At 34.9% G+C, this 14,888-nt stretch overlaps 1 protein-coding gene across 1 annotated transcript in view; it reads right to left on the bottom strand.

The window, feature by feature from the left end:
* Positions 1 to 14,888, bottom strand: part of TENM1 (teneurin transmembrane protein 1) — an 817,501-nt gene that overhangs the window by 150,112 nt on the left and 652,501 nt on the right. The window contains exon 21 of the mRNA XM_049767088.1: positions 7,371 to 7,620. Coding sequence (XP_049623045.1) covers positions 7,371 to 7,620 — 250 coding nt within the window. The remainder of the gene's footprint in view (positions 1 to 7,370; positions 7,621 to 14,888) is intronic.

Here is a 14,888-nt window from a genome sequence, read left to right as displayed (position 1 = left end):
GTCCACCGACTTTTGTTTGCCTGGACTGCTCAAAGGGAGTGGTGTGTGACAAAAGGTGGTGACAAAAGGTCAAAAGGTCAAAAGGTGCGAATGGAGAACTGGCTGAAGCTTTGGAATATTCTTTCTCTGTTTTTTGTGTGTGTGTGTGTGTGTGTGTGTGTGTGTGTGTGGCCTGGGTAAGTATACTAGAGGCTGACTCTAATCACTGCTGCAGGGTTAATCCTCCGGCTGGAAGTTTAGCTCTGAAAGTACTAGCAGGACCTCATTAATATATGTTTCATCAACAACAGATTTTTATAGTACGGAATCACTTGCATGGCTCCACGTGTTTAGACATTCTGAGGTGGTAGTAAAGAGTGGAAAGGGTTATGGTTTGATTTTCTTGCAGTTGCTTCTGATCCTGCCAATAATGTCACTGTGAATTTGGAAAGATGTTTCTAGTATGCAGAGCAGCTTCTCTTTCATTAACATCTCAGAGGGAGGAACCTAATCTGACAGGTTTTATTTCCAGTGTGTGACCTTGTTCTGTCTCAGAATTACTTTTAGTTAAGGATTTAGGATTGAGCCACCACCAAAGAGAGTTTGCTGCCTATGTAGCAAGTGATGACACGCACAGGTGTCAGTGCGTGAGCTCTTCGCAGGTGCCTCTGCACATCAGAGACCATTACTCAGGCAATGGACTGACTTTGAAGATAGGAAGAGAAACACTTGAAATATTTTATCTTTTTTGAGATCAAGAACTATGTTGGATGGTAAGGTCTCTAAGCTGATCTCTGATTCCCCTCCATCACCTAAGACCTACATGATTAAAAGGCTATTTTTAAAAGAAAAATATTTGAGATAAAAAGTCACATACTATAAAATTCATCCTTCAAAAATTACATTTTCATGGTTTCTAGGACATTCACAGATTGTACAACGGTTACTATCATGCAGTTTTAGAACATATATTATCTCATGAAGAAATATCTTGCCCATTGGCAGTCAGGTCTCTGAGAATGTCCTATTATAGACAGATTATATAAATTATATCAGGCAATATTTTTGTGTTTGGCTACTTTCGATCTGTACGATGGTTAAGCTGTGTTTCAAATATTTTTATGAGTCAGAGGATGGAGAATGAATGGAAAAACACACTCCAGAGTTGCCGTCTCTGGCCTTATTTGAGTGGTTGCCTGGCTTTGAAAGATACAATACTTTTTCATGTTGTTTTGTTACTTTTCTATCTGTGGAAATATATTTATGTTGAGAATTAAATTTTCTTCTTCATATTTTCATGGTATTCTGCTTTGAAAAACCCAATTCTCATTCTGCCACTTTCTGACTTCTTGGAGTTTTCGATTCTAGCTCTTATCATTTTAGACAAAGCTCAGGTACTGACCCCTTATCCTTATCACAACTTACCTGTTTGGTGTTTTAGGGACTTGCCCTCAGCTAGTAGTTACTTTCAAAATAAATATAATAAACAAATCTAAGTCAGGAACTAATGGTAGTTTTAGCTTGATGGATAATTATAACAGAACTTCTTGTGCTTGGGCCTCTCAGAGCTGTAATGACTCAATTCAAAGAACACATTTTTTTACAGTGGAAATTTCGGATACAGTGGAAGGCCAACAAAGATATTTTGAAGTGAGGTAGAGGATTTTTTTTGAATGAATGCCATTGTTAATACATAAGGTCAAAAATGGGGAGATAACCATGTATTTCCTCTACATGTAATGTTGTGTGCAGCTCCAGTATTGATTAAAAGAATGATGGTTTGTAGTAAATTCTGTCATTTTCATAGTGCTCATAATCCAATTTCTATTTATTCCTTCAGCTTAGTGTTCTATAAGTTCCTCTGCCTCATATCTAGCTAATTTCCCCTAAGTAGGTGCTATGACAGTTATATTTAATCTCTAGTAAATGCAGGAGTCAAGTCATGAAAAAAATGTAAGAAGACTTTACTCTAAAGAAAGCAGTAAAATCTTAAGAGATGCTGTCATGTCACACTGACATTTGTCAAGTCCAAATTACTCGAGGTAACAGAAGCATTTACCAGGCTCTTGTTTTCTCCTTTCTTTCATTTTAAAGGAAAGGACTAAATAAATATCCAGAGAATAACATTCTGAATAATAACATGGTACTTTGATAAAGAATAAATAATTTTAGTCATGCTTAATAATTTTTCTAATAAAATTGTGAAATTAAAAGATGTGAGGGGAACAAAGGAATCTTCCATATGTGAATTCTTACAAATAACTTAATACAGTGTCTCCTACTATTTCTTATAAAATGACCCCTGTCTCAGCAAACTGAAAAAGGCCCTGAGACTTCAATCAAAAAGTTTAAAAAATGGGGCTGGCGAGGTGGCACTAGAGGTAAGGTGTCTCTGCCTTGCAAGCGCTAGCCAAGGAAAGATCGCGACCATGGTTCGATCCCCCGGCATCACATATGGTCCCCCCAAGCCAGGGGCAATTTCTGAGCGCTTAGCTAGGAGTAACCCCTGAGCATCAAATGGGTGTGGCCAAAAAAAGTAAAAAAACCCAACAACAATAAAATCATAGACAAGACAATTAGTTATCTTTATAATAGTTAGACTGCAAAAGACAAAGCTCAGGTAACCGTGCCATTTTGTTTTCATACCAGTGAAAGTTTGTCAAGTTATTTTCTACTACTCAGAGAATATTTAATGAAGTCATATTCTGGTTCAATATAAAAATTTTTCTTCCAGAACATTCCAAATATACAATGGTTATCTTGAGAGATATTTCAATTACCTGTTGTCTTAAGAGAGATTTAAATTACCTATATTTTAAAAAGGAATTAAACAGAATTGAGATGAATAATTGTCAGGAATATATTGGGATAGTACTATGATCCACCAGGCACCTATTTGCACTTTTCTAGTGTGAACCTCCACTCACAAATCAATGACAAAACTTTCATATTACTAAAATGTATGAATGTGTCTACAATTTGACATGAGAAGAAACTCCCTAAGATGTTCTGATATTTAAACAATCTCTCAGAAATGAATCTGTTATTTTGGAAGAAGTGGCTTACACTTTGTGATGCTTCGGGGTCCATTTGATGCTAAGGATCAAAACCAGGCCTCCTACATGCAGTACATCTGTTCTAGCCTTTTGAGTCACTCCCCTTGTCTGAAATGAACCAATCCTCAATAAATATTCAGACCATATATGTTGATAGTATCTCAGGTTTATTTCAGTGATTTTACTTACTTTTTATTTATTTATTTGTTTTGGGTTTGAGGCTATATCCAGTTGTACTTATGGCTTATTCCTGGATCTGTTCAAGATTCACTCCTGGGAATGCTCACGGGAACCATGTGAGGCTTTAGAGATTGAACTTAGGTTGGCCATATGCAACACAACTCCTTACCCCTTACTGTCTCTTTCTATATATAATACATATATAGGATACAGACACTTATATACTATAAGCCTCCATTCTTTCTTAACTTGCTTCAATATTCTACTAGAAGAAAAACTAAGACTTTCAGATAAAGTCTTCAGTACATCGGCAAAAGAATATTAAGCATGAAAATACCAGGGTAACATATTGTTGATTCTGGTAAATTGTAATCATAACACCACTACTGACTTTCCTTTACCACCTCAATTAAATCAATGTGGAATCTGTTAGAGGATATGTGTTTTTGCCAACAAATTAAAATGAAGTCATTTTTGAAGCCAGTCAACTAGAGGACAGTTTTGATTTGTAAAGATGATGTAGGAAAACAACACAGTATCCTAATGTTTGAAAATTCCAGAAACATATAAAATTGTCTGATGTGGTCCTATATTATGAAAGAAGATAGGAAGGGAAGAAAATCTCAGGAAGCAAACTTTAGGCCTTACCAAAATGTCATCAAAATTTGACTGAGAACTATATAGCTCTTATATAGCTATTATATAACTATATAGCTCTTATTTATAGCTGTTAATACAGGTTAAACCGTAAAAATATGTTCTAATATACATTTAAAATTAGTTTTATAGATAAAGTTTTTATAGACTAGTCGTATAAGGCATGAGGGTTTTCTGACAGAGAGTGACTATCTACAACATTCTTTATTCCTATTGATAATATCGTTCTCTATTCATTTTTGAAAAGTAACCAATAACATAATGACTAATTTAGTCTGTGTTTCCAAGCTAATAGATAAATCAACCAGGAAAACAACTAATATGCGTGGGTGGAAATTAAATTAACTGAATTTTAACAAAAATGCTTGTATAAAATGTCATTTCTATCTATATCTGCTAGAATTTAAATATCATTATATCTACTAATATAGCAAAGCTCTATTATAGTAACTTAATTCTCCACTGGAAATTTAAATATGCAAAAGTTATAAAGTAAATGTATAAAAACTCACCAATTTCTAGGAAGATGCAATTTACATCTTAGAGGCCACTGATCAGGGTTGATGCGTTTAAAATAAAATGGCTCTAATAAGAGCTATTTTAGTTTCTGAATAAATATGTTAGATAATTGCTGACATAAACTAGTTTAAATAAGTCAAATAGGGAGTTATGTGTCGTCAGTTAAAATGATCCTGAACACTTTTTCTTTATTTTTCTGATGGGTAAGTTCAGGAATTTTAATGTTTAGAGGGATAAAACTACATTTTTCCTTGAGACTATTACAAGAATTATTTTAGGGGGCACTCAAGAAGTTCTCAGAGGTACTAGGTGCCACTTCTAGTGATTCTTGACATGGCTATATCAGTGCTGGGACCCAATAATTCTGGAGGACAGCAGGACCACATCTGGTTGTACACAAGCTAGTATGCGGTGTCAGGGATCAAAATTGGGGCTTCCATATGCAGTTATGTTTTTTCTAACCTTCTGAGCTATCTTCCTGGATCCCAGTGAAATACTTCTTAACTGTGATTCTGTTAAAATGTTTTATTCACTGGGGATAGGTTAAGAGATATAAAGAGAGAGGGAAATAGATAAATTCTCAAAATCACATGTAATTATTTTGTAATTGTGGTTCTTCCTCTCTGTCTGGGGAGTCTAAATATTCAATCTTGGGCTTGGAATTTAAACCAATATTAATAAGTAATCATATGTAAAAAATAAGCTTTGGTTAAAACTTTAGTTTGATGGTACACAGTTGTATTGCATGTGCAAGGTCTTGAATCCAGACCCTGGCAACACCCACACAAAAATAGGATGCTATTTGAACTTAAAAAGTAAAAAAAAGTCATTTGGGATCTTAACCTAAGGGAGATACTTTGGGTTTGGGGGATTTATAGCAAGTACATACCTCTGTGTATGAAGATATATGACAATGAGAAAATGATGGTGCGGAGTAAGAACTAATGACATTATACAATATACAATATTTCACCTACCAGAGATTAACTTTTCCTTCCACTGAGAAAATATTCATAGTTAGGGTCTAAAATATTCTATTTTTTTGTCCAAATGGTTTGTATTGATGGCCATAAGTTACTTCAGAGTAAAATATAAATTTACAAACTGTTATGGAACCTTGATCAAAGGCAAAAATCATCAGTGGATTTCACCTGTCATCCATTTTTAATCTACTTACTATATTTACAAAGGTAAATTTCCATTCAAATTACAAAAGAATGGTAAAGTTTTATTTATAGTAATATTATTATTATTGAAGTAGATAATCCTCTAGGTTTTTCCTTTGCAGATTTAACTATGCAGAGGCTAGGTGAAACAAAGTCTGTGTGCTTGATATATAATATTTGTCTAACTGGAAATATTAAAATGGTGAAAAGAATTGCTCAGCTCTCCTCTCCATATTTGCATCATACCGGGTAGAATATCCCTAGAGGTTTGAAAACAATGTAGAATTTTATATAAATAATTTACAAATCCAGAAATACTTGATCTTGGCATTCCTCATTGATTTTTTTGGTTAGAAGATATCCAAAGAGATAAACAGCTGAAAATGATAAGTCCTCCATAAGATGGAACATCCTGAAGTACATGAACACTTGATTAGAATACAGTGATATAAACTAGTACCCTTCTAGATTCTGTAGATGTACTTTATCTTTATAAAAATCTCAATTTTATAGTCTATTTTTATTAGTCAAGGGATTTAACAGCCTCCTTCTCTATGACAACATTTGCAATTATAATTAAGAAATGTATTAAAATTGGAGTAAATTAATCTGAAAATCAAAGAGGGGCTTGGGACTAGATTTCCCCAGCTAGGTGTGAAGAAATCAGTTTCAGAAAAGAGATTTATTTCAAGGCAAGTAATATAATCTGTAAAATTTCAGGAATGCACTTATGTATTCAAGTGTCTATGCTTGTGTAAACTTAAGTGTTAAATGAAAATGACCCAAGACTCTTCATGTATTTTGACTTTCATGATTTTATTCTGCACATAGAAGTTGCTCTATGAATTTTTCTGTTCTCTCTATTCTCTATATTTTTGTTCACTATTTTCAGGTCAATGAGGTGATAGCTGAAGCAACAATTGTTTTATGAAATAGTTTATAGGATGGCATCAAAATCTCTGGAACATAGAGAAACTTTCTGCCTAATGTTACAAAGGCATACATCAGGGATAAAATTGTCATAACCAATTAGGAGAGAGGCTATACCAATTTATTCAGGGCAGAGTATCTAACCCTACTGGGATAGGTGGATGCTCTACTTTTCTAGAACTCCAGAGAGTATATATTTGTGTTTAATAGTCTTCAGAAAGGGAGAAATAAAGCTGAACAAGCTCCGGTGTACTTTGTTGTAATCTTTTTGTAGCTTTAGAATATGGAATATCAAGAAGTATGAATTTCTTTAAAAAGGTGTCAAAATATTGTGCACCATCAAAATTTCTTAAGCCACAGTCTAGGAATATAAAGAATAAATGCTTTAATCATTTGTCCCAATGGACAAAGAATAAATGTTTCCTTCCTTATAAACATGGACTTCCTTTTTTATGAACTGCACACTTCAAAACCTAAGATTTAAATAATTTAGGAAGTTAATCTTTTTTTAGATCTGCTAATACCTCTATAATTTAGAGTGGAATAGATTAGTTTTCAGTGGCTACAAATGTTACATGACTTACCTGAGTACTTGGAGATTTTGATTCTAAGTCAGTGACATAATGCACATATGAAAGACTACACATGTAGCCATGTCAACAATCCTGGTCCTGGAAACCAGTGCTCAAAAGTTCTTTCAAATAAGAGAAATGGACATGTTGACCTAGATCCTTTGTCCCTATTTCTGCATCTGCATCTTAGCTCAGTAGTAAAACATGCGCAACTGCATTTTCTGTTTCTTCTGGCAATGCCTTGTTTCTTCATGTAATCTCATTCTTGTTGTTTCTTTATCCATTAAGCAAACAGATTAGAGGATACTTACCTTAATTCCAAAATGCTAACAGAGTTTCCTGAGGGAAATATTCGCCTTACAAAATTGAAGTCACCGACATACACACTACCATCAGGGCCAGACGCTAAGGCAACAGGAGCAAAGAGTTTGTTGTTGTGAGCTGGGCCATTGCAGTTGGTGCAGGCTACACTTCTCTGGTGTCCATTACCCATTACTGTTGATATGACTGGGGGTTGTTGAGAAATAAACATATTTTCTCCATTTCCTTTATGTATGATTCCTAGATCAAAGGGGAGAGAAATGATGAAAATATTACTATCATGATATTTTGAGCAACAATTTCATTTCTCTCTCAGAAAAGGGAGCTTGGGCCATACATAAACATCTTTGAGTAAACACAATATCCACAGTTTTGTTTGACACATCAACAATATAACACATAAACAAATGACATGGAACTTTGCCTCGGTTTGTCCATATGTGAAATTGAATAATGTAGCCTGGCTATTTAATGTTTATGCTTAAAGCCTCTATAGTCATTATATGATTTTATGAACAATTTTTTTTGTGGTTTTTGGGTCACACCCGGCAGTGCTCAGGGGTTATTCCTGGCTCCAGGCTCAGAAATTGCTCCTGGCAGGCTCAGGGGACCATATGGGACACCGGGATTCGAACCGATGACCTCCTGCATGAAAGGCAAACACCTTACCTCCATGCTATCTCTCCGGCCCCGATTTTATGAACAATTTGTAATTATTTTTGTACTACTTGAATCTTGTTAATCATTTATGGCTAATATATATGGATGACTTTTTCCTTGTAACTAGCATATGCCTGTTTAACTTCAATTTATCAACTTGTTCCTGAAAACACAATGCCAATTTTAATATATTTTATAAAAAATTCATTAAATAACTTAACAAAGTTATTATTTTGTTTCAGATATAAATATTCCAATAGTATCCTCTTCACCAGTTTCTACTTCTTTCCACCAGTGTTCCTAGGTTCTTTCCCACCCATCACTATGCACTATTAAAATAAATTTTGGGCACTGTGGTTTATAGAACTGTTACTGATAGGGTTTTACACATATCACCACCACCTTTCTGCACCCCTTCCTCCTCCTGGGTACCCACTTCCCTCCACCATTTCCTAGTGTCCCCTTCCCTTTCCTGTTTCTCAAACCCCCCTTCTCAATGGAAGGATTTCTACTGAGGATTAGTTCTCATGTGCTTCATTACAGTCCATTTTAATGTTAAAGTTAATAAAATGCAATCAGGAAGGTAACTTACTTTTGTGAAAAGAAATCACACAGCTAAAAGCACATGAAAGATATGAGAAAGAAACTTGAATTTTCCACTCTTTTGGACCATATCACACTATTATTGATGCAGGAAATAGAGATACTGGCTTATGAAAATGCTAGGAAAAAACTATGCACTTATTCTCCTTGGTAAACTTACCCATTATCATAGTCTTAAATCTCTTCTCTATCTGTGAAAACTTTCTTCTTTCCAGACACATAATTTGCTCCTAGATATCTTCATTTGGATGCCCAAGAGCTATCTCAGACTAAACATGTTTTAAACTGCACTCAATATTGTGCTGTACTCTCTACTGAACTCTAATCTTCCTTCACTGTCTCCTTTTCAAGTTATGAGTCATTTATTATTATTGAAGAGTGAAAATTAACCATTACAAATTATGTATTTGAAAAATGTTAATTTTATGGGAGGATCTCTAAAAGAATGGATAGAAATTGTCTCTTGTGAAATGCATCTACAGGTAAAGGGCATCTCTGTTGAAGACTATCAACTTAGCTTTTAAATGGATGAGATAGAACTTAAACATATAGTTTTTGTCCTGAAAACCTACCCAACTGACCTTCATTATGTCCTTTCCAATGTTTTTTTTCTTTCTTACCTAGGTTATTTAAAGATAACACCCTAAGATATGTGGGTGAGTTACTCACTTTTATTGGGTTTTTATCATGTATAGAGGAAGCACGTATGTTTCTAATAATCTTATTAAATTTTCTTCTTTAAAATATGTCTTATTCTAAGAGCCCCATCAATAATGGGCAGAGGAAATGATAAAACACTTCTCTGAGAAAGACCAACAGGTGGCTAACAGACACATGAAAAAAATGCTCATCATCACTTATCATTAGGGAAATCCAAATCAACACAACCATGAGATATCATTATACACCAGTGAGGATGACACATATCAAAAATAGTGGAACCAATCTGTGTTGGAGGGGTTGTGGTAAGAAAGAAACTATCATTCACCCCTGGTGGGAAAGATGCCTGGTCAAGTGGTTTGGAATTTTCTTAGTAAACTCAAAATTGAGCTTCCATACGACCTAGCAATCTGATTTTTTGGGTATCCACAGAACAGAATAAATTTCATCCAAAAGGATGTGTGCACACCACTATTCATTGCAGCATTCAGTACAATGGCTAAGACTTGGAATCAACCTAGATGTCCAACAACAAACTAGTGGATCATGAAGATGTGGTAAATATATATAATGGGTTACTACATAGCAGTAAGGACTTATACAGTCATGCAATTTGCTGCAACACAGATGTAACTGGAAGATATTATGTTAAATTAAGTAAGGCAGAAGAAGAATAAATACATAATAATATCACTTATATCTGGTATTTGGAATAACTGCATGAAGAAATGCAATGGTTTAAATGGGAGTTGTCTCAAACACCCTTGGTCCCAGAATATAGCATGGAGAAGGAAAGGAATTGGGTGGAGGAGGAGAAACATAAATATGAACAGATGGGGGACAGGGGCCAAGTGGTCTCAGGTGCATTGGTGGTGTTAAAAAAGGATGGAACTACTTCTCTCACACACTACCATCACACCCTAGCATTACACACAGGTTCCTTATGTTTTAAAACCAATTAATTACCAAGTCATCATAATTATTTCTCCTAAACTATATTGAACCATTTTATGGTCTTCATTCCTTATCAATACTGATTTGACCCAGAACTTTAGAACTTCTTAGCCCCTTCATGCATACCTATATCCAAACCACTGTCCACATTCCTGTCATAGAGATTACTTAACACATGTCATAAAGCCTTTAAATAATTCTATCTCTCCTGTGGGACTAAGAACACATTACTTATTAAGGCACACAAAGTTCTTCATGGTTTGCCTCTATCCTGGTCTTTTCTAATTTTCTCATTCACTGGTATCCTGAGTGGCAGCTACATCAAATTATTTATAATCACTTTCATATACTTTCCTCTTATCTGAGTAATTCATAGATTAGTTATATTCTTTTCCCATCACCTGTCTGAGTAATTCATAGATTAGTTATATTCTTTTCCCAGTGTGCTTTCCAGGCAGAATTAGTCACTCCTATTTAGTCTCTGTTTGGTGTGTCCATAGTTTGTTTTTCCGTAGCTCTATTATAAGACCACACTGCATGACACCTTTTTCATTACTTCTCTATCATCCCCATTAGAACATGAGCTTCTTGTAGGCAGATCCTGTCTTATTCCTTTCTGCATTTTAGTGCCAACTCCTGTGGCCAAGTCATTATAAGAGCTCAGTAAATGTTGAAAATAGGCTTTGAGTCTCTTGTAATTTCCGTGTCCAAATCCCAATGATTTTGTGAACCTGCTGAGCCTGGGCAAAAATTTCAAGTAACAAGTACTGCTGTGCTAAATAGCACAAGTCTGCCCAGAATGAACCAGGGCAGGTAAAATATCCATGTTGTGAGAAAGTATGCCAATGTGTCATACTGAAGTAATTGACAGAAAATAAATGAACACAGTTATACAGAGCTGTCTAATTTTTTTTCTCCCACGGCTTCTGCTATCTGTCTCCTTACACTGCCTGCTATTCTGTCTACACATCTCCTGAAATATCTCCCACAGATTTTTTTGCCTGCTATTGGTCTCACTGTCCTACAATGGAAACTTTTGATTACTTTGAAATATGAACATTTCTGGAAAAAAATCAGAGAATTAAACATCCCAACGCCATGCCACCAAATAAGTAGTTGGAAGAGGGTGCCCCAGAAAATAAATCCCATGCATCATATAGTCGTTTAAAGTTTAATCTAGACATTACTTTTTTACACAATGTGACTCTGACTATCTTTCCCACATGTTATATGAGAGGGCAGTTATAAGTTGAGACACTAACAAATTGGTCTTCTATTGCAGAAATCTGAGATGACGTGAAGATCACTACTTTCTAATTAATTTTATCAATGACAATATTAGGAAATATAATATTTCAGAAGATTTGAACAGTTAATTAAGTAAAATTAACAGGATTGGGTTTCATTTTTCAGAAAACACTTAAGTGTGGTGCAATCAATATTGACATTTAAATGAACTGGTAGAAAGTGAATAGAATGGCAGTTGCACAACATTGAAAAGAAACCTGATGATCACTGACTGAATATCATACCAATGAGACTCTGGCATTTCCTCTAATAAATGAAGAAACCAAATTAGCATGCCAGTGTTTCAGCAGTGTGGAATAGGCTATATCATTCAAAAATATTTCCAATTATTGGCTTAGATATACTAGATTTGTTATTAACATCTATTTTCACAGGTAGATCTCCATTTTTTATATCAATATAACGGTATACTTAACAATTACCTTCAAAATGACATGTTATTACCAGGCTCCTGGCAATTTAAAAACTAAAGATGGCTATTCTAAGCCATTCTTCTAAGGCTGCAATTCTAAAACTCCCCTTTTCTATTAGAAACCCCAGCACTCCATCAAAGAAGAAGAATGATTAAAGGAAATAAAACATAAGGCAATGTACTTTCTGATTACATCTCGACAATTGATGTCTTGCTTTCATGCAAGGTACTAAAGTGCCTGTGTACTGAAATTACCATTCCTGTTTAAAAGCTGAAGCAATCAAAACAAAAATGGGCAAACCCCTTTTGTATTGCCCTGGAAATATAGATCATTTTGAAGGGTGTTTTTGTTGTTTCAAGAATCTGTTTAACCTTCCATTACATAGAACCACGGCATACCATCTAGCAACAATGATTTAACACCAATTCTTCTGCAAAAGGTTGCTTTGAAAATATTTTGTTTATGTTCCTGGAAATCTTGATCAATTACTGCTGCTTCCCTTCTAGTTTATTCTGCCACAAACACTCATTTTGAAAACGGAATCAAAAGATCCTAGGACAACACACATTATTTATATGAAGGCCAACTTCCTGCTAAGGATTAGGTATCTTGTTTATAGCCAACAAATAAACTGCTGAATGGGGCTTGTTACACATTTTCCCCTAAGTTTCTTGTTTTATTCCCAAAATCCAACTCAGTTGTATGATAAGTTAAGCAAATTTTTAAACACACTACTCATATCCTCCTGTTACCTTGCACAACACTTCTTTTGAAGCTTAGAAATAAGTTTGAAATAAAAATTCCCCTTGGAAGCCGGTGGGTGGTGCTTTATGCTGATTCCAAAGAAGAAACCATTTTTCAGACTTATGAACAACCAGGGACACAATACATATTTCTCCTAGGACTTGACTGAGAGGATATGAACACGAACTGGGAGATGTGCCAGTGTGATCAATGGAAATTTACTTCCCTTCCCAGTAAAACCATTTGTCTACAAACTACTGGCCTACATTGGAGACTAACTTAAAGGAAATTCTTTTTCCGTGTTAGACAGATGACAATACCCAATTAGTACCCTGGATTGTTCTTTCTAATAATTTTTAACATTCAATTGGCAGAATACATCAAATATATTTGATTTAATATATTTTGTAACAAATAGCTTTGTTCCAAAGTAGACGAATCATACACACATTTTCCCCATAATATAAAAATGATTCATCTGAAAAGAAATAAATATGTACTTAATAGTCATGAAAATGCATCATTTTAAAGAAATGATTATTAAAAAAGTTCCTGATGCTTATTTTTCAAAATCTAAGTGAAGGTAAGATATATAAAGATATATACATGAATGTATATGATAAATATATATACGTATATTTAACATTTGTAAAACATAATGGTTTGCAAAATCAATGGTCAACTGTCAGGTAAAGTAAAACTGCTAAAACTGAAATGACAAATAGTCTGAAAACACTGCCTTCCAGAAGCTATCCTCCACATAATGATCCAAGTAATGCTGAAGAATTGAATGGCAGCAGACATCCAATTTAATTACAGATGTCTTTTCAACATGTGAGAGGAAATTGGGGGAAGATAGATTCCTGTTTCTAATCTGCAGTCTGTCTCAGATCAAAAAAGAGGGTTCCTAAGGAGTTAGGTTTGTTCCAGAAACAGGTTAAATGTAGGTGAATTTGGAAGAAAGACACTCTTGCTTGCCTTAATCAGTCAGAAGAGTGTTTGACCTGAGTGGGGGGAAGATCATAGCTTTCTAAATTGGTCTTTCCAATGCTGTCCCTTTATACTTATCATTCCTCCTTCTACTACTGCCTTTGTGGGAGGGATTTAGACTTTGCAAACATCCCAAGAGTGCTGTTTGTGTCCAAGGTCAAGCTGAAAGGCAATGGTAGCGCTGACTCAAGATCTGCTTTTTTGAAAGTATGACCAGTTATTGGTAATAAATCATTTGTGGGTAAAGAGATGATGCTACAAACATGTATTTAATTTTCAGTAAATTATCCAATATAAGGTTTCCTTCTCAGAAAAAAAGTAACAGAGAGACAAAAATCAGATTTAATGGGGATGGGGCGAGTGCAAAGGCTCTTCTGGAATTGATAAAAATATTTAGAAAGTGTGATAGTTGTGAGAGATGCAAAACTAGACAATTTACTATCATTCACAGATGTACATAGGTATAGTGTACAAATAATATTCCAATAGAGCTGCTAGTATTTTTTTCAGAAACAATTTTGGAACATTAACCTAAAAGTATATTATTAGTAAATCAGAGACGGATACAAGACATTTGTGGAAAATTGGTAGATCTCCTGCCCCACAAAGCTAACTTTCTGAAAGGCTCCTTTTTTGTTCTGAAGTTTGAAGGGAGCAAATGATAAGGGAATGCAGGAAGGGAGCACACAGCTGGGAGCTGGCTCGATCGAGGTCGTTTTCCACTTTGTATTTAATGTCAATGACAGGCAGTTGAAAGGGACAATCCATACAAGCCAATAAGTGAGTGAAAAAGAAATGGCTGCTTAAAATGTCACACTCTTTCAAATCAAAACAAAAATCCTAATAATTTAATAAGTGACATCTACCCTTTCGTTTTTATACTTAAAAACTGTGATTTGCCTTTTGACAACAGACAGAAAGCTGACATTTTATATCTGTACCCAGATCCTTGCTCTAAAAAATAAACAACTGTAAGGAAGTTCAGTGTCTTCCTTGAAAGCTGGAGAAGGATGGAGCCCTCATTAAAGGACTCAATCACCTTTAGGTGGTTCTTGAACTGGGACTAATAGGTGGTCACATTGAATGGTTAAAGCAAACTTGCTTAGTTTCATCAATCAAAATGTCCCAGGCTGAGCAATAAGAGAGTGGCTAGGACACTTGCTTTGTAGGTGGTTG

The sequence above is a fragment of the Suncus etruscus genome, chromosome X (assembly GCF_024139225.1).
Source record: "Suncus etruscus isolate mSunEtr1 chromosome X, mSunEtr1.pri.cur, whole genome shotgun sequence".
Taxonomy (NCBI): Eukaryota; Metazoa; Chordata; class Mammalia; order Eulipotyphla; family Soricidae; genus Suncus; species Suncus etruscus.
The sequence above is the reverse complement of the archived record's forward strand: the minus strand, read 5'-3'. Positions and strand labels throughout refer to the sequence as shown.